This window comes from Rhinoraja longicauda, chromosome 30, assembly GCF_053455715.1.
Source record: "Rhinoraja longicauda isolate Sanriku21f chromosome 30, sRhiLon1.1, whole genome shotgun sequence".
NCBI lineage: Eukaryota > Metazoa > Chordata > Chondrichthyes > Rajiformes > Arhynchobatidae > Rhinoraja > Rhinoraja longicauda.
Window position 1 is genome coordinate 9,106,776 of NC_135982.1, and position 26,513 is coordinate 9,133,288.

Sequence of the window (26,513 nt, forward strand, 5' to 3'; positions counted from 1 at the left end):
GTTCAGATATTTTATAGAGTGCAACCCTTACCGCAGATTAATTGAAGGAATTTTATAGCGCGCGGCGGTGGAGTTGCTGCCTTACAACACCAGAGTCCCGGCTTCGCTCCTGACCACAGGTGCTGTCTGCACGGACTTTATAGAGGAGAGGGTGCTGCACCAATGTAGGAGCGATTTGGGCCCAACGGGTCCACTCGGTCTAGTCTTTTTTTTAAAAGAGGGGTGGTGGGTATTTGGAACAAGCTGCCAGAGGAAGTGCTTGAGGCAGGGACTATAACAACATGCAAAAGACATTAATAGGAATGATTTTGAGGGATATGGACCTAAAATGGGACTTGCTTTGATCAAAAAGCCATGATAAGTTGTAAGGGTTAATACTGTGGAAGACATTTTGTGCTAACTATGGCAGACATTTTAAGCTGAATATGCTATATACTAAAAACGGGCCCGTGGGAAGTTGGCCTTCACGGTACTGGGCACCTGCAGATAAGAAGTTGTTTCTCAGGGTTTAGAAGTTGTTTCTCAGGGTTTAGAAGTTGTTTCTCAGGGTTTATTGAGGACTGGACATTCCAATGTTCTGAACTAGATCCGATGGTGCCTCCTTATCGCACAACGGTGCCTCTCTAATCATCTTAGCTATGCGACTCCTCTTTACTCCTCTTTGACTCCCTAACACAACTAAAGGAACTATACTATGGGAACTCTACTATGTTATTGTTAAGACTAGCTTATGTCATGTAACTGTGGAAAACTACTGAATGTGCTGCTTTGAGCTGTATACATATTGCCTGTCATCTGGGTATTCCTTGAGAGGGCAGAAGCAGGTGCCTGAGTGAATAACAGTACACTCAGGTCTCTGTGTCTTCTCCCACCTTGGTGTAAAAGTAAAAAGTTTTAACTGAGTCTTGTGTTCTTTGAATTATTTCATAGATAAGTCTAGGTGACCATCACAAAGTCACACACAGAACAGACCCAGAAGATGTAATGCTGAGATTTATTCACAAAATGCTGGAGTAACTCAGCAGGTCAGGCAGCATCTCGGGAGAGAAGGAATGGGTGACGTTTCGGGTCGAGACCCTTCTGATGTAATGCTGAGGCTCTATAAGGCGCTGGTCAGGCCGCATTTGGAACACCGTGAGCAAATTTGGGCCCCATATCTCAGGAAGGATGTGCTGGCTCTGGAGAGGGTCCAGAGGAGGTTTACAAGAATGATCCCGGGAATGAGTGGGTTGGCATACGAAGAGCGCTTGACAACACTGGGCCAATATTCGGTGGAGTTTAGACGGTCGAGGGGGGACCTTATTGAAACTTACAGAATAATGAAAGGCATAGATAGAGTGGATGTGGAGAGGATGTTTCCACTGGTGGGAGAGTCTAGGACTAGAGGTCAAAGTCTCAGAATTAAAGGGCGCTCTTTTAAAAAGGAGGTGAGGAGGACCTTCTTCAGACAGAGGGTGGTGAATCTGTGGAACTCATTGCCACAGAGGGCTGTGGAGGCCAAGTCAGTGGATATTTTTAAGGCAGAGATAGACATGTTCTTGATTAGAACTGGTGTCAAGGGTTATGGGGAGAAGGCAGGAAAATGGGATTAGGTGGCGGAGATCAGCCATGATTGAATGGCGGAGTAGACTCGACGGGCCGAGCGGCATAATTCTACTCCTGTAACTTGTGAACTTGTGAGCCCCGGTAACAGCCAGTGTAACCAGGCCAGCAATGGTCCAGCAGGCTTCTGCTGAACCCCCTGTCAGACTGCCAGCACTGCAATCAAGGAGCCTTTTGATGTGGCAATGATTCACAATCTCCATCAAACGGGTTAAGTGCTGCACGAAGCACTAACAATAGACAATAGACAATAGGTGCAGGAGGAGGCCATTCAGCCCATCGAGCCAGCACCGCCATTCAATGCGATCATGGCTGATCACTCTCAATCAGTACCCCGTTCCTGCCTTCTCCCCATACCCCCTCACTCCGCTATCCTTAAGAGCTCTATCCAGCTCTCTCTTGAAAGCATCCAACGAACTGGCCTCCACTGCCTTCTGAGGCAGAGAATTCCACACCTTCACCACTCTCTGACTGAAAAAGTTCTTCCTCATCTCCGTTCTAAATGGCCTACCCCTTATTCTTAAACTGTGGCCCCTTGTTCTGGACTCCCCCAACATTGGGAACATGTTTCCTGCCTCTAATGTGTCCAATCCCCTAATTATCTTATATGTTTCAATAAGATCCCCCCTCATCCTTCTAAATTCCAGTGTATACAAGCCCAATCGCTCCAGCCTTTCAACATACGACAGTCCCGCCGTTCCGGGAATTAACCTAGTGAACCTACGCTGCACGCCCACCATAGCAAGAATATCCTTCCTCAAATTTGGAGACCAAAACTGCACACAGTACTCCAGGTGCGGTCTCACCAGGGCCCGGTCAGCATTTATGGTGGCACCTAGTGCAGGAAGTGGCAGCAGTCTTTCAAAGTGTGGTGCAACGTGCCATAAACATTACCTGGCAGAGAGAAACAGAGGAACGGCCAAACGTAGATCCCTGCAGCAATTCCACACAATTCTGAAACTAGGAGCGACTTGGCCGACCATCAGGGAACTCACCATGGATCCACACAACACTGGCTCCACCATTGCCGGGGTGTTGTACCTGCTGCAAGATGCCATGCTTTAGGAAGGACGGGGAGGGCTTTGCAGAGAAGGGTGCGGCACGGTGGCGCAGTTGGTAGACCTCCTGCCTCACAGCGCCAAGGACCCGGGTTCGATCCAGACCTTAGGTGCTGACCGTGTGGAGTTTGCACGTTCTCCCCGTGACAGTGTGGGTTTTCCCCGGGTGCTCCGGTTTCCTCCCACATTCCAAGGGCGTGCGGGTTTGTAGGTTAACTGACCTCTCTGTAAATTGCCCCTGGCGTGTAGGGTGTGAAAGTGGGATAACACAGAACTAGTGAACTGGTGAAGAAGGGTCTCGACCCGAAACGTCACCCATTCCTTCTCTCCCGAGATGCTGCCTGACCTGCTGAGTTACTCCAGCATTTTGTGAATAAATCAATTTATACCAGCATCTGCAGTTATTTTCTTATACTAGTGAACTGGTGATCGATGGCCAGCATGGACTCAGTGGGCCAAAGTGCTGTATCTCTAAACTACACTAAAACAAAAACTAAACTAATTTACCGAACCGCTGGCAGGAATGAGGGTCTCTAGTTCAATGGAGAAGAAAAGATTCGCAGTGACATTGCCAGGGCTGGGGGGCTTATGTACTGAGAAGAAGTTGGACATGGCTTCAGGAAGATCGGAGCTGCGAACTGAATATTCACCGGTATATATCATATCGAAGAGACAGACAGGTGGGCAGAAGGGTTGGGGTGGCTCTGTTGGTAAGGAATGAAATTCAGTCCCTTGCGAGGGGTAACATAGAATCAGAAGATGTAGAGTCATTGTGGATAGAACTGAGAGATTGTAACGGTAAAAAGACCTGAATGGGAGTTATCTACAGGCCCCCAAACAATAGTCTGGAGATAGGGTGCAAGTTGCATCAGGAGTTAAAATTAGCATGTAACAAAGGTAATGCTACGGTGGTTATGGGAGATTTCAACATGCAGGTAGACTGGGAAAATCAGGTTGGTACTGGACCCCAAGAAAGGGAGTTTGTAGAGTGCCTCCGAGATAGATTCTTAGAGCAGCCTGTACTGGAGCCTACCAGGGAGAAGGCAATTCTGGATTTAGTGTTGTGTAATGAACCGGATTTGATAAGGGAACTCAAGGTAAAGGAACAATTAGGAGGCAGTGACCATAACATGATAAGTTTTAATCTGCAATTTGAAAGGGAGAATGTAAAATCGGAAGTGTCAGTATTACAGTTGAGCAAAGGGGACTATGGAGGCATGAGGGAGGAGCTGGCCAGAGTTGAATGGAAAGAGACCCTAGCAGGGATGACAGTGGAACAGCAAAGGCAGGTGTTTCTGGGAATAATCCAGAAGATGCAGGATCAGTTCATTCTAAAGAGGAAGAAAGATTCTAAGGGGAGTGAGAGGTGACTGTGGCTGACAAGGGAAGTTGAGGACAGTATAAAAATAAAAGAGAAGACGTATAACATAACCCTTCTACAGTTGTACCGGGCCCTGGTGAGACCACACCTGGAGTACTGTGTGCAGTTTTGGTCTCCAAATTTGAGGAAGGATATTCTTGCTATGGAGGGCGTGCAGCGTAGGTTCACTAGGTTAATTCCCGGAATGGCGGGACTGTCATATGTTGAAAGGCTGGAGCGATTGGGCTTGTATACACTGGAATTTAGAAGGATGAGGGGGGATCTTATTGAAACATATAAGATAATTAGGGGATTGGACACATTGGAGGCAGGAAACATGTTCCCAATGTTGGGGGAGTCCAGAACAAGGGGCCACAGTTTAAGAATAAGGGGTAGGCCATTTAGAACGGAGATGAGGAAGAACTTTTTCAGTCAGAGAGTGGTGAAGGTGTGGAATTCTCTGCTTCAGAAGGCAGTGGAGGCCAGTTCGTTGGATGCTTTCAAGAGAGAGCTGGATAGAGCTCTTAAGGATAGCGGAGTGAGGGGGTATGGGGAGAAGGCAGGAACGGGGTACTGATTGAGAGTGATCAGCCATGATCGCATTGCATGGCGGTGCTGGCTCGAAGGGCTGAATGGCCTCCTCCTGCACCTATTGTCTATTGTCTATAACAGTTAGACAGGTACATGGATAGGACAGGTTTGGAGAGATATGGGCCAAACGCAGGCAGGTGGGACTGGTGTAGACGGGACATATATGCCGGTGTGGGCAAGTTGGGCAGAAGGGACTGTTTTAGACAATAGACAATAGGTGCAGGAGGAGGCCATTCGGCCCTTCGAGCCAGCACCGCCATTCAATGTGATCATGGCTGATCACTCTCAATCAGTACCCCGTTCCTGCCTTCTCCCCATACCCCCTATCCGTGCCCTACACAGATGTTGTACAACCCACTGAGTTACTCCAGCACTTTGTGTTAGAGAGTCACAGAGTGATAGTGTAGAAACAGGCCCTTCGGCCCAACGTGCCCACGCCGGCTGACATGTCCCAGCTACACTAGTCCCACCTGCACGCATTTTGTCCATATCCCTCCAAACCTGTCCAATCCATGTACCTGTCAGAACTGTTTCTTAAATGTTGGGATAGTCCCTGCCTCAACTACCTCCTCTGGCAGCTTGCTCAATACATCTACCTCCGTTTGTGTGAAAGAGTTACCCCTCAGATTCCTTTTAAATCTTTCCCCTTTCACCTTAAACCTATGTCCGCTGGTTCTCGCTTCCCCCACTCTGGGCAAAAGACTGTGCCCATCGATCTGTGCGATCATATCCCGATCTTCCAATCTACATTATTACTGCACTTACACTTTTTTCTTTATCTGCACTTTCTGGAGGCTGTGACAATAGACAATAGGTGTAGGAGTAGGCCATTCGGCCCATCGAGCCAGCACCGAAATTCTATGTAATCATGGCTGATCATTCTCAATCAGTACCCCGTTCCTGCCTTCTCCCCATACCCCCTGACTCTGCTATCCTTAAGAGCTCTATCTAGCTATCTCTTGAATGCATTCAGAGAATCGGCCGCCACTGCCTTCTGAGGCAGAGAATTCCACAGATTCACAACTCTCTGACTGAAAAAGTTTTTCCTCATCTCAGTTCTAAATGGCCTACCCCTTATTCTTAAACTTGAGTTTTCACACTGTATCACGCTATGGAGGAATATGGATCACGTGCAGGCAGAGGAGATTGGTTTATCGTGGCATGATGTTTGCCACAGACATTGTGGCCGAAGGGCCTGTTCTTGTGCTGTACTGTTCCATGATCGAGGTGCAGAAAGCCTACAGCAGCAGTCTCCCTGCCCGACACTACACCTGGCTCCCAAAGAATAGTGCAGGCGGTGTGCCTCTGGCCAGGGTTTGCAGGGACCTGCTTCAGTTAGACTCTTTGCACTTCCCATACCTTCTCTTGCAATTAACAACTGCAACGGGTGCTTCCAAGATTCATGTCAGCTACACTGCGCTCTTGAATTTAACACCTAATTAGCCACCAATTTTCTGCGCATCATTTTACTGGCGCCATAGGCGTGTCTGCGCACTGCGATTAAAATCTCTGTCCGTGATTAAATATATTCAAGGAGCTTCCTTGCTGGTGATTTAAAATCAGGCAAGCCGGCTCCCAGCCCCCTCCTGACGTAGCTAACTCCACTTGCATCCCACGCCTTGTGTTCTGGGAGCGTTCCGGTTCCACCCCCTCGCTCTCTCCCACACGATGGTGGGTGGCATTTCACTGCACATCTTTTATGTGTATGTGACAAATAAACTGGACTTGACTTGACTACCGCTGAACCTTCCAGTTCAGTTGAGTTTAGTTTATTGTCACGTGTGCTGAGGTACAGTGAAAAGCTCTTGTTGCGTGCTCACCAGTCAGCAAAAGGCAATACGTGATTACAATCGAGCCGTCCACAGCGTATGGACACGCAATAAGGGAATTACGTTTAACTCAAGGTAAAGCCAGCAAAGTCCGAGGTTCGCCAGTGAGGTAGATAGTTGTTATAGACAATAGACAATAGGTGCAGGAGGAGGCCATTCAGCCCTTTGAGCCAGCACCGCCATTCAATGTGATCATGGCTGATCATTCTCAATCAGTACCCCGTTCCTGCCTTCTCCCCATACCCCCTGACTCCGCTATCCTTAAGAGCTCTATCCAGCTCTCTCTTGAATGCATTCAGAGAATTGGCCTCCACTGCCTTCTGAGGCAGAGAATTCCACAGTTTCACAACTCTCTGACTGAATTTTTTTTTCCTCATCTCAGTTCTAAATGGCCTACTCCTTATTCTTAAACTGTGGCCCCTTGTTCTGGACTCCCCCAACATTGGGAACATGTTTCCTGCCCAACATTGGGAACATGTTTCCTGCCCAACATTGGGAACATGTTTCCTGCCCAACATTGGGAACATGTTCCGGACTGCTCTCTGGTTGTGGGAGGATGGTTCAGTTGCCTGATAACAGCTCCACCCAGTGCTCTTGTTCATTTTAAATGGGACCAGCTGCTGCTGGCCCAAGACTGATCCTGATTCAAAGGCAGGTGGGACTTTGCAAGAACACATATCAGCACAGCACAGGCAAAGACTGTAGACGTTAGAGGTCTTCGACCCTCTGAGTCCACGCCGACCAGCGATCACCTTGTACCCTCGCACTCTCCTACGCACCGAGGACAATTAGCAATTTTACCAGAGCCAATTAACCTACAAACCTACAGCTCTGGAATGTGGGAGGAAACCCGAGCACCTGGAGAAAACCCACATGGTCACAGGGGGAACGTACAAACTACGTACAGTTTGAGTACGAACACTGTTTAATTGTTTTATGTCGTAGAAATAGTCGGTGATACCAGATAATGTGCGTCGCGCAGTTTTCCATGAGCACACTCATACTATATAGCCACACGCACACACACTATATACCCCCCAAACACACACATACACACTATACCACGCCCACCATACACGACACACTTGCCCTGCAACCCATTCACACGTGTATTCCAAACCATGCCCCTTAATCCCCCTTCCCCACTAAACACCACATTTTCATGAACGTCTCCGTACCTGAATGGTAACAGGTAGCACCAGCTCCGGGAAGCCAATCGTGTGTGCCTGAGTGTGCAGGTACTCCAGGGTCAGGTCATACAACTGCTCGATCAAACCATCCTGCAACGTAACATTTGAAAGCATTAGCCATAATATTCCAGCACGTAAAACATGAGCTTTGAGATTAACCGTGGGCGGGCACGGTGGCGCAGCGGTAGAGTTGCTGCCTAACAGCGCTGGAGACCCGGGTTCCATCCCGACTATGGGTGCTGTTGTCTGTACGGAGTTTGTATGTTCTCCATGTGACCACGTGGGTTTTCTCCGAGATCTTCGGTTTCCACCTACACTCCAAAGACGTACAGGTATGCAAGTTAATTGGCTTGGTATAAATGTAAATTATCCCTGGTAGGATAGTACTAATGTGCGGGGATTGCTGGTCGGTGCAGACTCAGTGGGCCGAAGGGCCTGTTTCCACGCTGTATCTCTAAACGAAACTAATCCCCTGACCAAATGACCATGCCTGAAGAAGGCCCCCCAACCAAAGGTATTCTCTGTTCATTCCCTGTACAGATGCTGCCTGACTGCTGAATTCCTCCAGTACTTTGTGTTTTGTTCAAGGTCCCAGCTACTGCAGTTCCTTGAGTCAACAGATTATTTTGTGCCTTAGTAATTGCAGTGTGTGAAGCTTATTTTACAACTTCTTTTATAAAGACATTGGCACTTTGGGAAGCTCAGTGTAAGGAGAGAGTACACAGTTGATGGCAAGACCCTTAATAGCACTGATGTGCAAAGGGATCTTAGAGTCCAAGTTCATAGCTCACTGAAGGTGGCAACGCAAGTAGATAGGGCACAGTGACACAGCGGTAGAGTTGCTGCCTTACAGCGCTAGAGACCCGGGTTCAATCCTAACTGAGGGGGTTGTCTGTATGGAATTTTTACGTTCTCCTCGTGACCTGCGTGGGTTTTCTCTGAGATCTTCGGTTTCCTCCCACACTCCAAAGACGTACAGGTTTGTAGGTTAATTGTCCTCTGTAAATTGTTCCCAGTGCGTGGGATTGAACTGGTGTACAGGGTGATCGCTGTCGGTTCGGACTCGGTGGGCCGAAGGACCTGCTTCCGCACTGTATTTGTACACTAAACTAAAGCAGACAGTCGTGGTAGAATAAAGCGTTTATTCACAACATTCAGCAGCTGCAACTGCTGCAAATCACAAGAGCATGAGTCAAATATCACAGAAAGCACGCCGTCATTCAGCACATCCACGGGGATAAAAAAAGATTCAATTTTTCCATTTCATGCTTAGCAAGGGGTTTATTTAGAGAGTGGCACCAATTGATTTGGTTGCACATGTCAAAGGTTTTAGACAAACAAGAAAATAAATTGAATGGGAGAAATCTGTAACAAAAGTCTTATTCAACGACTGTAAATGAGATAAATCACACACCAACACATTGAAGTGCTAATCCAGAGAGAGTGTGCTGACTCCTGCTGTCTGAGACTGACTGACACTGTGGTGTAAAGCAGGCGTTAGTGATGCACTTAGGTCTAGGGGATCTTAAGTAAAGTTTAGTTTTTTAGTTTAGTTCAGAGATACAGCGCGGAAACGGGCCCTTCAGCCCACCAAGAGCCCGCGCCGACCAGCGATCCCCGCACACTAACACTGTCCTGCGTACACCAGGGACACATTACAACTATGCCAAGCCAATTAACCGCTGAGCCTGTAGGTCTTTGGAGTGTGGGAGGAAACCAGAGATCCCGTGGTGAAAACTCACACGGGTCACGGGGAGAACGTACGAACTCCGTACAAACAAGCACCAGTGGTCAGGATCAAACCCGGGTCTCTGGCGCTGTAAGGCAGCAACTCTACAGAGTGTGAGAAAATGAACTCTTAGAATTCAAGAAATATGGATATGAGGAACCGCAGATACGGTATTGAAATAATAGTGTAGGAAAAAAACTGCAGATGCTCGTTTAAATCAAGGGCAGACACAAAATGTTGGAGTAATTCAGCGGGTCAGGCAGTGTCGCAGGAGAGAAGGAATGGGTGACGTTTCGGGTCGAGACCCTTCTTCAGACGGAAATAATAGTGATCGGTGTATCTTCAACACAAAGGAACTTCTTCACTTCATTCCAGAAACAAGGAACTGCAGATAGTTCCCAAAAAAAAGACACAAAGTGCTGGAGTTACTCAGCGAGCCAGGCAGTATCCCTGGAGAACGTGGATAGGTGACGCTTGGAGTCCCTACAATCAGACTGAAGCAGGGTCCTGATCTGAAATGTCACCTATCCATGTTCTCCCAAGATGATGCCTGACCCGTTGAGTTACTCCAGCACTCCGTGTCTTTTCCTGGAATGCAGGTGTTATTAGAGGTTCACTTTCTCACACTTTGGCAGTTCACCATCAATCATGTCAATGCGATAGTGTCTGTGGTGATGGGGAGAGGCCTAGACCCAGCACTCTGTGTGTTTTACCCATTACATGGTCATTGTGGTCCTTCAACGATGACCAGTCCTTCTACGTACTCTGTAAGCCTTTTCCTGGAGATTAGCAGTGGACAGCTTCAGGACCACAGCAAAGTTGATTGGTCGAACACTCATCCGCCCTGGTTTCTTATTAAAATCGGTCTGTTGTAAAATCTGGAGAGAAAAACACAATCATAATTAGGCCGAGCGAGACTCAGAAATGGCACTTCCACCATTTTACAAAATATTCATCATCATCATCATCATCATATATATACAGCCGGAAACAGGCCTTTTCGGCCCTCCAAGTCCGTGCCGCCCAGTGATCCCTGTACATTAACACTATCCTACACCCACTAGTGACAATTTTTTACATTTACCCAGCCAATTAACCTACATACCTGTACGTCTTTGGAGTGTGGGAGGAAACCGAAGATCTCGGAGAAAACCCACGCAGGTCACGGGGAGAATGTACAAACTCCTTACAGTGCAGCACCCGTAGTCAGGATCGAACCTGAGTCTCCGGCGCTGCATTCGCTGTAAAGCAGCAACTCTACCGCTGCGCTACCGTGCCGCCCTATTCCTGCAGCGCGCTTTGGAAGTTAAACACGATGAACTAATTTCCTCCAGAGATGCTGCCTGACCCACTGAGTTGCTCCAGTGTTTTTCATCTATCAAACGTGATTAGTTTAGTTTAGAGACACAGCACAGAAACAGGCCCTTCGGCCCACCGAGTCCGCACCGGCCAGCGATCCCCGCATACTAACGCTACCCTACACGCACACCACCGAGGACAATTTTACATTCATACCAAGCCAATTAACCTACAAACCCTGTACGTCTTTGGAGCGTGGGAGGTAACCGAAGATCTCGGAGAAAACTCATGCAGTTGACGAGCAGAACGTACAAACTCCGTACTGACGGCACCCGTAGTCACGATCGAACCCGGGTTTCAGGCTGTAAGGCAGTAGTTCTACCTCTGCGCCACCGTGCCGCAAAAAGCAAACCCTCTTGCTCAGTCAGTGAGAGAAGATCTTCATTGTTTGGTAGCAGATATCACTGGTGAAGTTTCTAAGAGCAGTGTCTTGGGCCCGGCCATCTCCAGCCGCCTCATCAATAATCTCTTGTACATCACAAGGCCAGAGGTGAACATATTTGCTATTGGTTGTTTAGAGTTTCAGGGAATAAAAGCCCTACCACAAGACACATTCAAGAGCCTTCTCAGTGACAACATTTCTTCTCATCAAAGTCCTAAATAAGCTCCACCAAAAAAATATCAAGGACCATTTTCACCCCTCTTCTCCCTTCTCCTGTCGGGCAGGAGATACAAAAGCTTGAAAGAACGAATCACCCGCTTCAGGAACAGCTTCTTCCCCACAGTTATCAGACCACCGAGGGGTCCTCGGGTGCTGTCTGTGTGGAGTTTGTACCTTCTCCCCGTGACCGCGTGGGTTTCCTCCGGGCGCCCCGGTTTCCTCCCACATTCCAACGAAGTGCGGGATTGTCGGTTCATTGGCTTCTGTAAATTGCCCCTCGTGTGTAGGACGTGAAAGTGTGATAACACGGAACCAGCATAGAGCTGATCGAAGGTTGCCGTGGCAACTCAGCAGGCCAAAAGGCCTATTTCCAGGCTGTATCTCTCAACTAAACTAAATATAAATCAGCGGCTGATAAATGTCCTGACAATGACTATTCTGAAAAACCTGCTTTCACGCAGAGAAGCGTTGATCTGGAACTCAGTGCCGGCAGGGAAATTGAAACAGATCGAGCATTTCCAAAGGAAATTAGATGAGCAATGGGGGGAAACTCTTGTGATTCAGGAATGGCCCTCACTGCACGAAGCCAACATGGACTTGATGGGCCATACATCGTCCACCTGTGCCATCATGACTCCTATGATACAGCCTGTGGTGACAAAGTAAGAATTTAGTGGTGAGATGGGGTTGTGGTTTTGGGTCCTTTACTAGAAGGTATAAAGTCCTAGATAGACACAAAATGCTGGAGTAACACAGCGGGACATACAGCATCTCAGGAGAGAAGGAATGGGCAACGTTTCGGGTCAAGACCCTTCTTCAGACTCGTCTGGGGAAAGGGAAACGAGAGGTATAGACGGTGATGTAGAGAGATATAGAACAAACAAATTAAAGATATGCCAAAAAAGTAACGATGATAAAAGAAACAAGCCACTGTTAGCTGTGTGCTAGGTGAGAACGAGAAGCTGGAAGGACGGGTGGGGGAGGGATGGAGAGAGAGGGAATGCATGGGTTACTTGAAGTTCACGAAATCAATATTCAAACCACTGGGTATGAATATTGAATTTTGATTTCTCGAAATTCTCCTCCGATCGCCTCAATTAGCCTGACTCTGACAATGGAGGAGGCCTGGGACAGAGAGGTCAGTGTAGGAATGGGAAGGGGAATTCAAGGGTTTGGCAATAAAGTCCTAGTCTGCCCAACCTCTACTGATAATGGTGGGCCTCAGGGATGTGTGCTGCGGCCATTGCAGTTTATCATTTATATCAACGACATGGATGAGAATGTACAAGGCCTGATTAGTAAGGTTGCAGATGACACTAGAATATGTGGCATCTTAGGCTGTCCAGAAACTTATTTCGAATTAGAATTACAGAGGATCATCATCAGTTGGACAATTGGGCCGAGAAATGGCAATTGGAGTTTAATTTAAAGGGTGAGTTGCTGCATTTTGGGAAGTCAATTCACAGTGAATTGTATGTGTGTGTGTGTGTGTGTGTGTGGTGGGGGGGGATCTAGAGCAGAGGTATCTAGAAGTACAAGTACATAATTCCCTGTTGTGGTGTCACAGGTGGACAGGGTGGTAAAGAAGGTCATTGACACATTGAAACAAAATACAGAGCGGAGGTGCAGAACCTGGCGGACAGGTGCTCCGATAACAACCTGTCCCTAAATACCACCAAGACCAAGGAGCTGATCATCAACTTCCCTAGGTCACATAACGGGGAATACGCCCCGATCTTTATCAACGGGGACAGTGTGGAGAGAGTGTCCAGCTTTAAGTTTCTGGGCACTCACATTTCGGAGGACCTAACATGGTCCAATAACACTGCTGCGCTGGTCAAGAAAGCACAGCAACGACTGTTCTACCTGAGAACGCTGAAGAAGTCTGGTCTACCCCAACAGCTGCTGACGACATTCTACCGCTGCACCATAGAGAGCATCCTAACACATGGCATCTCTGTGTGGTACCTCAGCTGCACGGAGGCAGAGAGGAAAGCTCTTCAGTGGGTAGTCCATAGAGCTCAGAAGACCATCGGAACACAGCTACCAGCCTTGGAGGGCATCTACAACACACGATGCCTCAGAAAACCCACCAGCATCCACAAAGACTCTTCACACCCCTGCAACAGTCTGTTCGAACTCCTTCCATCGGGCAGACGATACAAGGCCTTCTACGCCCGCACCTCCAGACTCAGGAACAGCTTCATCCCCAGGGCCATAGCTGCTATGAACCGTTCCTGCTGAGCCGGATGGTCACATCGCACAGTGATCCAGCACAGATCTACTTGCACTTTATTCTGTTTTAAAACTGTTACAATTTGTTTCATTGGGTTGTTTAAATTAATACCGACTAACTAATTAATTTATTGCATGGTATGGGAGGCGCATTCCCAATCTCGTTGTACCCCTGTACAACGACAATAAAGATATATTGTATTGTATTGTATTGTATTGTTTTGTATTGTATTGTATTGTATTGTATTGTTTTGTATTGTATTGGCCTCGATCAGTCAGGGCACTGAGTATAGACGTTGGGCCGATCTGTTCCAGTTGTGCACAACGTTGGTGAGGCTGCACGTGGAGTATTGTTTAGTTTTGGTCACCCTGCCAAAGGGAAGGACGCCATTATGCTGGAATGAGTGCAGTGCAGATTTACGAGGATGTTGCCTGGACTCACGGGCTTAAGTTATAGGGAGAGGTTGGGCTGGCTGGGACTTTACGTGGGAGCACAGGAGGCTGAGGGGTGTCTATATAGAGGTGCATAAAATCATGAGGGGGAACAGATAAGAGTGAATGCACAGCACCTCTTTTTCCGCAGGGTAGGGGAATGATAAACTGCACTGCATAGATTTAAGGTGAGAGGGGATAGATTTAATAGGAACCCGAGGAGAAACTTTTTCCACAGAGTGTGGTATATACATAGAAACATAGAAAACATAGAAAATAGGTGCAGGAGTAGGCCATTCGGCCCTTCGAGCCTGCACCGCCATTCAATATGATCATGGCTGATCATCCAGCTCAGTAACCTGTACCTGCCTTCTCTCCATACCCCCTGATCCCTTTAGCCATAAGGGCCACATCTAACTCCCTCTTAAATATAGCCAATGAACCGGCCTCAACTACCTTCTGTGGCAGAGAATTCCACAGACTCACCACTCTCTGTGTGAAGAAATGTTTTCTCATCTCGGTCCTAAAAGACTTCCCCCTTATCCTTAAGCTGTGACCCCTGGTTCTGGACTTCCCCAACATCGGGAACAATCTTCCCGCATCTAGCCTCTCCAACCCCTTAAGAATTTTATATGTTTCTATAAGATCCCCCCTCAGTCTTCTAAATTCAAGCGAGTACAAGCCTAGTCTATCCAGTCTTTCTTCATATGAAAGTCCTGCCATCCCAGGGATCAATCTGGTGAACCTTCTCTCTGTACTCCCTCTAAGGCTAGAATGTCTTTCCTCAGATAAGGAGACCAAAACTGTACACAATACTCCAGGTGTGGTCTCACCAAGTCCCTGTACAACTGCAGCAGAACCTCCCTGCTCCTATACTCAAATCCTCTTGCTATGAATCCCAACATACCATTCGCTTTCTTCACAGCCTGCTGCACCTGCACGCTTGCTTTCAATGACTGGTATATATGGAATGAGCTGCCAGAGGAAGTAGTTGAGGCAGGTACACTGATGATATTTCGACAGATACATGAATAGGAAAGGTTTAGCGGGACATGGGTCCAACATGGGCAAATAGAACGAGCTTAGATGGGGCATCTTGGTCAGCATGGATGACTTCAGGCTCCTGCTTCCGTGATCTATGATTCTACGACTCTATACTGAAAAAGAATAAGGGAAGATGACCAAGGACAATTTCTATGGCCCGGCGCCAGTCAAGAAGGGAGGTCGTAACAGAAAAAAACGTTACCAGGGCTAGAGTTGCTGCCTTACAGCGCCAAAGACCTGGGTTCAATCCTCACTACGTGTGCTGTCTGTACGGAGTTTGTACGTTCTCCCCGTGACCGTGTGCGTTTTATCCGAGAGCTCCAGTTCCCTCCCACACTACAAAGGCATGCAGGGTTGCAGGTTGGGAGCCAAACTGGTCTCCAGGTGGCCGAGCACTTCAACTCCCCCTCCCATTCCCAGTCTGACCTTTATGTCATGGGCCTCCTCCAGTGCCATAGTGAGGTCCACCGGAAATTGGAGGAACAGCACCTCATATTTCGCCTGGGCAGCTTGCAGCCCAGCGGTATGAACATCGACTTCTCCCACTTTAGATAGTTCCTTTGTCCCTCTCTTCCCCTCCTCCTTCCCAGTTCTCCCTCTATCTTCCTGTCTCCACCTATATCCTTCCTTTGTCCCGCCCCCCTGACATCAGTCTGAAGAAGGGTCTCGACCCGAAACGTCACCCATTCCTTCTCTCCTGAGATGCTGCCTGACCCGCTGAGTTACTCCAGCATTTTGTGAATAAATACCAGGCTTGCAGGTTAATTGGCTTAGGTAAAAATTGTAAATTGTCCCTGGTGTGTTGGATCGTGTTAGTGTACGACGAGGATCACTGGTCGGTGCGAGCTTGATGGGCAGAAGGGCCTGTTTCCACGCTGTATCTCTAAACTGAAATAGTTATCGCTAAATCAGGCCTATATTGGAACTTCAACTGCAAAATTCTCGAGATGTAAAATGTGCCATTGACACAGCCCTCTGCCAAATCTTCTAAAACATTCATCCTTGGGTGCAGAGGTTTGTGAGGTTGTTGCCAGGACTCAAGGGCCTGAGCGAAAGATGAGGTTGAGCAGGCTAGGACTATCCCGTGGAGCGCAGGAGAATGAGGGGCGATCTTGTGGAGTTGTACAAGATCACGAGAGGAACAAAAAGGCTAGTTGCACTGAGTCTTTTACCCAGAGTAGGGGAATCAACGACCGGAGGGCATCGGTTTAAGGTGAGGGGAGGAAGGATTTAGTAGGAAACATAGGGACGACTTTTTTACATGAAGGGTGGTGGGTGTACGAAATGAGCTATCAGAGGAGGTAGTTGAGGCAGGTACTTTCACAACGCTTAACAAATATTTAGACAGGTACATGGATAGGATAGGTTTAGAGGGATATGGGCCAAATGCAGGCAGGTGGGACTCGTGTAAATGGGACATGTTGGTCAGTGTGGGCAAGTTGGCCGAAGGGCCTGTTTCCACGTTGCATGACTCGATGACTCTCTGAAATCTTCGCTGCACCTTTTCCAGCTTGACAACATATGGACAGAGCTTTTGTTTATTATATATTTGAGCGAAATGTGAGCTGGTTTTTCAGTAAAACTCTGCCCTGGTCAACCACAAGCCTGGACCCTTCGAGCCATAGAGTACACCTCAAACGAGCCGGTCCCGCTCTGACCACCCCCGCCATCATTCACTCCTCCTCGCACTGAATACCAGATGTGCAGGGTCATGAATTATTACCACGTCCTCCAGCAAGCCCTTCCTGAAAGCTGCTGCCTGGGTTTTACAAAGCACATCCCGTAGCGGGGAGAGGTGTTGGAATGTGCCAGCGTTTTCTGAACCTGGTAATCCCACACAAGCGTTCGCCTTTTTCATCACTTCAGTGAAGCCTCACAGGTCTATTAGCATCAGTTCCAATCTCCGAATTTAAGGCCCAATGTTCTCACACCACTGACGATACAAAGGGTCATCCAAGAGGCACGGTGGCGCAGCGGTAGAGTTGCTGCCTCACGGCACCAGAGACCCGGGTTTGATCCTGACTACGGGTGCTCTCTGTGCGGAGTTTGCACGCCTCTCCCCGTGTCATGCGTGGGTTTTCCCCGGGTGCTCCGGTTTCCTCCCACACTCCAAAGATGTACAGGTTTGTAGGTTAGTTGGCTTCGGTATAAATTGTAAATGGTCCCTAGTGTGTAGGAGGATAGTGTTAGCGTAGGGGTTGATCACAGGTCGGCGTGGACCTGGTGGGCTGAAGGGCCTGTTTCCACACTGTATCTCTAAACTAAAACCAAACTAAACAGTGTCAGCCAGCAGACAGGCTTCGGACGCTAAAAGACATTCCTGGAACCAAGCCACGCATTTATCTGGCGATGTGTTCATCGGGAATGGGTAAAAGACAAACTCTCTAACTCCTGTCTCCACCTATATCCTTCCTTTGTCCCGCCCCCCCTGACATCAGTCTGAAGAAGGGTCTCGACCCGAAACGTCACCCATTCCTTCTCTCCTGAGATGCTGACCGACTGCTGAGTTACTCCAGCATTTTGTGAATAAATACCTTCGATTTGTACCAGCACCTGCAGTTATTTTCTTATACTAACTCTCTAACTCCACATCATTTCTCCCAGAGGGGGAAGTTGCTGGTTACCTTCCTGCCCTCCCCCCCATCTCTGTCAAGCCAGTCGATGGCTCAGTCTCACAGAAGCCACGGTTCAGGTCTGTGACCGATGGGGTTGCCTGAGCTGGGAAGCGACAGAGGCCTCGATGCGGCTCAACAACGCAACTCCCAGGTGACTGCCGCTCCACCAACTCGCAAGCTCAGCTAGAAGGTCCTTCTTACCCACAGGCAAGGACATCCTGTGCTCCAATCTGGCCAAGATATTCAGGCAGAAGGTGCCAGAGAGTGGGATTTTTTTAATCTGGTGAAAAATATAAAGCAGTAGCGGGTTCCGGTCAGGATCCTCGACCTCAATAAGATCTAACGCTGTGCTGAAGTGGCAACTCTCTCTCTCTCTCCCTGCTGTCAGGCTACTGGTTTGCTCCCTAGGCCAGGACACTGGCTGGCATTCCAGTGACCGCTGCACGGTTGGATGGGGATGTTTCCAACCGGACAATAACGCAAGGCTCCATTTGCTCTCTGCTGTCTGTGAAAATCCAGTGGGAGTTGTGGAATCAGAGTGCGGACAGCATGGAAACAGGTGGTTCGGTTCAACGTGTGCACGCAGACCGAGGTTTTTGTAGTTTTGTTTAGAGACACAGCGATTCCTGTGCACTAGTACTACCCCTACACACTAGGGACAGTTTGTAATCTGTTTACCGAAGCCAGTCAACCTACAAACCTGTACGTGTTAGAAACGTGGGAGGAAACCGGAGCACCCGGGGAAAACCCACACAGGTCACGGGGAGAACGTGCAAACTCCTCAGACCGCAACTGCCGTCAGGATCGAATCCGGGTCTCTGGTGCCGCAAGGCAGCGGCTCCACCGCTGAGCCACTGTGCCGCCCAAGCCCGAGCCGGCTGCCTATCCCTTTTCTGGGGTTACATCTGCGCCCGGGTGGTGTTGGAGAGGGACCGCGCGCTGTCCACGGGCACCCTGGGGGATTTCCGGGACCGCTGGGCACCGCGGGGGATTGGATGCATCCTGGATGGGGATTATAATATAATTGTATAATAGTTTCAATTGGTATATTTGTTTGTATAATATTCTGGTGGTGGGTTCTGTTTTGGTTTTATTGTATTGTATATATTATTTTAATATTTGAATAAATATTTTTGATTTAAAAAAAAACTTTTAAAAACCCCGTGCCGCCCAAGGTGCCCGTCTGACTGTGTTCGATCCATTCGATGCAAACCTTTCCCATCCACGTGCCTGTACAAACGTCTCTTAAATGTTTATGTGCTTGGCTCATCCCTTTCTCTGCCAGCTCGTTCCACGAATGTCCCATCCTCTGCGTCTTCCCATTAAATCGTTCCTCTCTCGTCTCAACCACACGCCCTTGAGTCTTGTGACAATACCCTCGATTTTTTGGGCTGTGCTCCTTCTAGCCCAATGGGATCTTTCCTAAAGACCAAAACTGAACACAATACACCAAACATGGCATCGCCAATGTCAGGTACAAGTGCAACATAATGCCTCAAATTCTATACTCTATGCCTTAACTGACAAAGGCCAGTGTGTTAAGAGGCTTCTTCGCCGCCACTGCACGTCCACAACGCCACTTTTAGCGTCCTGTGCACTTGTACTCTTTGGTCCTTCTGTTCTACAACACTCTCCAGGGCCCCAGCATTCACTGTGAAAGTTCTAGCTTCGATTTGCAGCACCTTGCATTCACAGAAACATAGAAAATAGGTGCAGGAGTAGGCCATTCGGCCCTTCGAGCCTGCACCGCCATGCAATATGACCATGGCTGATCATCCAAAATCAGTGCCCCGTTCCTGCCTTCTCCCCACATCCCTTGATTGTGTTAGCCCAAAGAGCTAAATCTAACTATCTCTTGAATTCATCTGAATTAGACTCCATTTGCCATTCCTCGGCCCACGTGCCCAGCTGATCAATATCGCATCATAGTTCTCAATCGCCTCTTCACTGTCTACGATACAACCCACAGGGCCACCATTGGTTTTCTGGCAACTGTTGGTCCGAGACCTGGGTCCAATCCTGACGACGGCTGCTGTCTGTATGGAGTTCGTAAGTTCTCCCTGTGTGACTGCACGGAGATTCTCCGGGGACTCCGGTTTCCTCCCACATCCCCCAAGTCGTGTGGGTTTGTAGGTTAACTAATGTGTAAATTGGCCCTGGTGCGCAGGACAGGACTAATGTAATGGGGGATCGCTGGACTGCCCGGACTCAGTGGGCCAAAGGGCCTGTTTCAGTGCCTGGACTGCCTGGGGATCAGTGGGCCAAAGGGCCTGTTTCCGCACTGTATCTCTAAACTAAACAAAACACTTTGGAAAGGCTTGAAAGAGACACTAGTCTGAAGAAGGGTCTCGACCCGAAAAGTCACCCATTCCTTCTCTCCCGAGATGCTGCCTGACCTGCTGAGTTACTCCAGCATTTTGTGAATAAATCGATTTGTACCAGCATCTGCAGTTATTTTCTTATACTAGTGAAGTGCATATTCTTTCTTTACTGAAAATTTGATGGCTGGCAAGGATAAAGGGAATTTGGGCCAACATTTTGATTTTCTTCATTAAAGGTCCTTGAAAGGTGGATTTGACCTGAGATTTGTGCCTGCTTCTCTCCATCACACTCCAGTAGTGTCAAACAATGGGCCAGTCACAACCACAGCTCTGTGCTCAATTCACCCATTAAGGTCCCAGGCAGAATTCGGGAAATTCAAAAATAAGTGCAGATGCTGCAAAATGAGAGTCACGCAGCGTGGAAACGGGCCCTTCGGCCCAACCTGCCCACGTCGCCGTACATGCCCCTCCTACACTAGTCCCACCTGCCCGCATTTGGCCCGCATCCCTCTGATCCTGTCCCATCCACAGGCGACAAGAGAAAGTGCAAACGCTGGAACATTGAGCAAAACGATAACAAGCTGCTGGATGAACGTAGCATGTCAGGCAGCATCTGTGGAGCAAGCAACATTGAATTCCGCCACAGATGCTGCCTGGCATGTTGAGGTCCTCCAGCACAGTAGATGGAGCCACCCTGCTGCCCGCAAATGCAAATTGATAATGACCCGTCAAAATGTTTATAGTGAATATTATTTGTCGAAAAAATACTCGCTCGAAATCTCCCTTGCGTTTTTTTAATATTCAGTAAAATATTTTCCCTTTTCTGTGCAGACCACAGAGGTCGAATTAAATGCTGTGTTGGCACGATGGCACATGTCACCATGCAGCATTCCTGCGGCACTTAGAGGCGGCACGGTGGTGCAGCGGGTAGAGCTGCTGCCTCATAGTGCCAGAGACCTGGGTTCGATCCTGACCGTGGGCGCTGTCTGTGTGGAGTTTGTAACCTTCCCACTGTGACCGCCTGGGTTTCCTCCAGTTTCGTCTGTAAATTGGCTTCTGTAAATTACCCCTGGTGTGCAGGAAGTGGGATGAGAAAGTGGGATAACATAGAACTAGTGTGAACGGGTGATGAAAGGCCGGCGTGGAAGGTGGGCTAAAGGACCTGTTTCTATGCTGTATATTCCAATCAATCAGAGACTGCACGATTCTCCGCCTAGTTCAGGAGCAAGATAGCTACTCAGCGCCATCCATCCACAGTAAAACAAAAATACTTTACGACCTTAAATCAAAGTCAGCACTTTAAGTATTTCAAAAGATACTAACTAAATCGCCTTGGTGTCCGATCCAGAATTTAGCATCAGTAGCTCTTTGTACATCCCAATAGGTTAGAAAGGCCTTGTGATTCTGCACTGCACATGTTTTTATACAGAGTTTCCATTGCAACTACGATAATCTCAACATTAACACAAATAGAGGTAGGTGCCTGGAACACAGTTTAGTTGAGTTGTGGTGGTAGTGGCAGATACGATAGTGGCCTTTAAGAGGGTTTTAGATAGGCACGTTGAAATGCAGGGAGTGGAGGGATATTGATCAGGTGCAGGCAGAGGAGATTAGTTTAACCTGTGTAAACAAGGAACTCCCGATGCTGGTTTACCAAGGAAAGACATTTTGGAGTATGGGATAACTCAGGCAGCATCCCTGGAAAATGTGGATAAGTGACGTTTCGGGTCGGAAACCTTCTCGAAACTGATCGTTGGGATGGGAGGAAAGGAAGCCAGAAGAGAGGAAGTGTGCAGATGCTGGTTTACACGGGATAGACACAAAATGCTGTAGTAACTCAGCGGGTCAGGCAGCATCAAAGATACAAGATAGACCACTCGACCCTAAAAACCGTAGTATGTCACAGCGCCATTTTAGTAGGCAGAAACTTGCAGAAACATTTAAAAAGAAAAATAACAAAAATCTGTGAATTGATAGTACGCTCCTTTGCGTACTACACTTCAGTATGGGCGATTTCAATGGAGTGGTCCTTCTTGTTCCTCTAGTATCTTTGGGCAGCATATCTGGGCAGAAGGAATGGGCGACGTTTCGGATCGAGAGCCTTCTTCAGACTGAGTCAGGGGAGAGTGGGCAGGACAAAGCGTGGCAGGTCATGGGTGAAGACAGGCGAGGGGTATTTTAGATAGGCAGATGGTTGGACAAAGGCCAGAGATGAACATACTCATTAGGTGCAGGAGACAAAGGCATCACAGAGTTGCGAAGTTTACCTTGTTCAGCACTGACATTTTGTACCTGTGCTGTTCGATGTTATATACACACACCAAGGGAGCAGGGATGGTAAATTTCCTTTTCTTAAGGATGGTGTGGAATTAGATGTGCTCTTCCAATATTCCTTACAGTTACCCTACCTGAAACTCTCCCCTGAGAAAGATTTATTTCAGGTAGTGTAAGAAAATAACTGCAGATGCTGGTACAAATCTTGGGTATTTATTCACAAAATGCTGGAGTAACTCAGCAGGTCAGGCAGCATCTCAGGAGAGAAGGAATGGGTGACGTTTCGGGTCGAGACCCTTCTTCAGACTGACCTGCTGCCTGACCTGCTGAGTTACTCCAGCATTTTGTGAATAAATACCCAAGATTTATTTCAGATTGACTTCAGTTATTGAATTATAAATTCACAAACTCCTGTGGTGAAATTCAACCTGGTGCCTCTGGTCCAATAGACTGGTTGTTAGTTCAGTACAATTACCAGGTCACCGTCGTACCACAGAACCGTGGCAAGAGACGGCTTCCAGCTGGAAGAACTCGCGAAGGGTGACTGTTGTTGCATTATAGGCATGCAGCAGGCTACAAGATGGCTGAAGTGGGAAGTGAGGGAACAGATCTGAAACAAAGGCACGGAGTTGCTGCCTTACAGCGACAGAGACCCGGGTTCGATCCTGACCCGTGTGACGTCTGTTGCCACGTTCTCCCTGCGACCGTGTGGGTTTTCTCCTGATGCTCCGGTTTCCTCTCACACTCATCCAAGCACATTTCTGGTAACCTCCACGGAACCCTTTCCAAAGCTTTCACGCACAGTGGAGCAGCGGTAAAGTTGCTGCCTTACAGCGACAGAGACTCGCTCAGCCCGCCTGAACCTACCTGATCTCCCGGTTGCCGGACACTTTAATTGTCCTTCACATTCCTACACAGACCTTTCTGTCCCAGGCCTCCTCCATTGTCAAGAGTGAGGCTAAACGCAAATTGGAGGAACTGCATCTCACATTTCGCTTGGGCAGCTTACAGCCCAGTGGTATGAGTATGGATTTCTCTCACTTCAGCTAGCCCCGGCATCCCCTCTCTCTCTCTATCCCTCCCCCACCCAAGTCACACCAGCTTCTCATTTTCACCCTACAAACAGCTAACAATGGCCTGTTTCCTTTATCATCGTTACCTTTTTGAATCTCTTTCATCCATTGTTCTTTATCTCTCCACATTACCGTCTATATCCCTCGTTTCCCTTATCCCTGACCAGTCTGAAGAAGGGCTCGACCCGAAACGTCACCCATTCCTTCTCTCCTGTGATGCTGCCTCTCCCGCTGAGTTACTCCAGCATTTTGTGCCTACTTTGACGATGTTCTCCTCTCTCCGGTGGGAGTTCCGCGAGACCCTCTCTCACTGCTCCTCCTCTGTGAATCCTGGTGAGTCCGAGGAAGGGTCCCAGCCTGAAACATCACCATGTTCTCAGGGATGCTGCCTGACCCGCTACGTTACTCCAGCACTGGAAACAGGCCCTTCGGCCCACCGAGCCCATGACGACCCTCAATCACCCGTTCACACTAGTTCTACGTTAGCCCATTCCCTACACACCAGGAGCAGGAACATAACTGCAGATGCTGGTACCAAATCGAAGGTATCACAAAATGCTGGAGTAACTCAGCGGGTCAGGCAGCATCATCCCACAGTATATCCCACAGTATATCCCGCAGCTCTGCTCTTGCTCCCCCTCCCCCCACTCGTAACAAGGACAGAACCCCCCTCGTTCTCACCTTCCACCCCATCAGCCAGCGTATCCAACAAATCATCCTCCAACATTTCCGTCGCCTACAACGGGACCCCACTACTGGCCACATCTTCCCATCCCCTCCCCTTTCTGCGTTCCGCAGAGACCGTTCCCTCCGTAACTCCCTGGTCCACTCGTCCCTTCCTACCCAAACCACCCCATCCCCGGGGACTTTCCCCTGCAACCGCAGGAGATGCAACACCTGTCCCTTTACCTCCCCCCTCAACTCCATCCAAGGGCCCTACACACTAGCGGTAATTTACAGACTCCAATCAACCTGCAAACCCGCAGGTCTTTGTGTTGTCTTTGGGATGTGGGAGGAAACCGGAGCACCCAGAGGAAACCCACATGGTCATGGGAAGAAGGTACAAATCCCACCAAGTTAGCAGCTGAGGTTAGGATTGAACCGGGGTCTCTGGCACTGAGGCAGCAGTTCGATCAGTTCGCCACTGTATGTTTCTTTTTTTTTTTCTAATCAGATGTGCAGCACTTTGGTCAACGTGGGTTGTTTTTAAATGTGCTATACAAATAAAATTGACTTGACTTGACTTGACCATTGGTTACCTAGATAAGATATGTGAAATAAAAAGAACTACAGATGCTGGTTTATACCAAAGATAAGACACAAAATGCTGGAGTAACTCAACGGGGACAGGCAGCATCGCTGGAGAACATGGAAAATGGAGAAAATCAGACCTCGACTCCAAATGTCACACACTCATTTTCTCCAGAGACGTTGCCTGGCCCGCTGAATTACTCCAGCGTTTTGCATCTATCTAAGATATTAATGAAGCCAAGCTCCATATTTTAGTGTAGGAAGGAACTGCAAATGCTGGTTACCACCAAAGATAGACACAAAATGCAGGAGTAATTCAGCGGGTCAGGCAGCATCTCTGGAGAGAAGGAATGGGTGACGTTCCGGGCCGAGACCCTTCTACAGACCCAGAGTCTAAAGAAGGGTGTTGACTATTCCTTCTCCCCAGAGATGCTGCCTGTCCTGCTGAGTTACTCAAGCATTTTGTGTCCATCCCCATTTTTGTATTCAGTTAAAACCTTTTGTTAGCTTTCCTAATTACTCACTGTACTTACACGTTGGCCTTCTACAAACCAGGCTTCAGTTCACACTGCCTCTGCCCTCAGCCTCCCCCCTTTTAGATAATATATCTCCATCCTAGGAGCAAAGAGGTCCTTCTGCAGTTGTACAGGGCCCCAGTGAGACCGCACCTGGAGTACTGTGTGCAGTTTTGGTCTCCAAATTTGAGGAAGGATATTCTTGCTATTGAGGGCGTGCAGCGTAGGTTTACTAGGTTAATTCCCGGAATGGCGGGACTGTCATATGTTGAAAGACTGGAGCGACACTGGAATTTAGAAGGATGAGAGGGGATCTTATTGAAACATATAAGATTATTAAGGGGTTGGACACGTTAGAGGCAGGAAACATGTTCCCAATCTTGGGGGAGTCCAGAACAAGGGGCCACAGTTTAAGAATAAGGGGTAGGCCATTTAGAACGGAGATGAGGAAATACTTTTTCAGTCAGAGAGTTGTGAATCTGTGGAATTCTCTGCCTCAGAAGGCAGTGGGGGCCAATTCTCTGAATGCAATCAAGAGAGAGTTAGATAGAGCTCTTAAGGATAGCGGAGTCAGGGGGTATGGGGAGAAGGCAGGAACGGGGTACTGATTGAGAATGATCAGCCATGATCACATTAAATGGCGGTGCTGGCTCGAAGGGCCGAATGGCCTCCTCCTGCACCTATTGTCTATTTCATACTTCCTGCTAAAATAGGCAATGCCGTCTTTCCCCAAATACTGAACTCCATCGGCTGGATCTTTGTCCACACACACACTTAACCTGTGAGTCTCCTCTGACCTCATCACAGAGCATGAGAACGAAAGGTAACCAACATTTTCCCAAGGGCAATTAGAGATGGGCAATTAACACTGGTGCTGCCACTATTCCATGAACGAACGGTCTTTGTTGTAAATCACCCACTGAGAGTGCGGATGTTGTTCTTTGCCAGATATGGTTCAGTATTTCCATTGTAGAGTACGTGAGCAGTCAGGGAATTGGAGGGGACTCTGTGCTCGAGAGACGATGTGACATTGCATTACGTTTCTGTAACCGGTGTGAATAAAGCACACCGAGTGATTGATGTCATGTGGTTCCTGTGATTTTACTCAAAAGAGCAAAATGCATGAAGGTATTTAATGGGCCGGGCCTCGGACTGAGGGCAAGACGCCCGATCGCTCCGGCCACCTGCACTGGCGGTTCCAAGCCGGGTCCCGACACGATATAGTGCCAATCCATGCCCAGCACAGATGATAGACAATAGACAATAGGTGCAGGAGGAGGCCATTCGGCCCTTCGAACCAGCACCGCCATTCAATGTGATCATGGCTGATCATTCTCAATCAGTACCCCGTTCCTGCCTTCTCCCCATACCCCCTGACTCCGTTATCCTTAAGAGCTCTATCTAGCTCTCTCTTGAATGCATTTAGAGAATTGG

The 26,513-nt window shown here is 48.4% G+C and overlaps 1 protein-coding gene across 1 annotated transcript in view; it reads right to left on the reverse strand.

Annotated features, from left to right (window-relative positions):
* The window catches only part of noc2l (NOC2-like nucleolar associated transcriptional repressor), a 146,197-nt gene that overhangs the window by 53,947 nt on the left and 65,737 nt on the right, over positions 1 to 26,513 (reverse strand). The window contains exons 13-14 of the mRNA XM_078425031.1: positions 10,124 to 10,237; positions 7,619 to 7,720 (exon numbers count right to left, since the gene is read on the reverse strand). Coding sequence (XP_078281157.1) covers positions 7,619 to 7,720; positions 10,124 to 10,237 — 216 coding nt within the window. The remainder of the gene's footprint in view (positions 1 to 7,618; positions 7,721 to 10,123; positions 10,238 to 26,513) is intronic.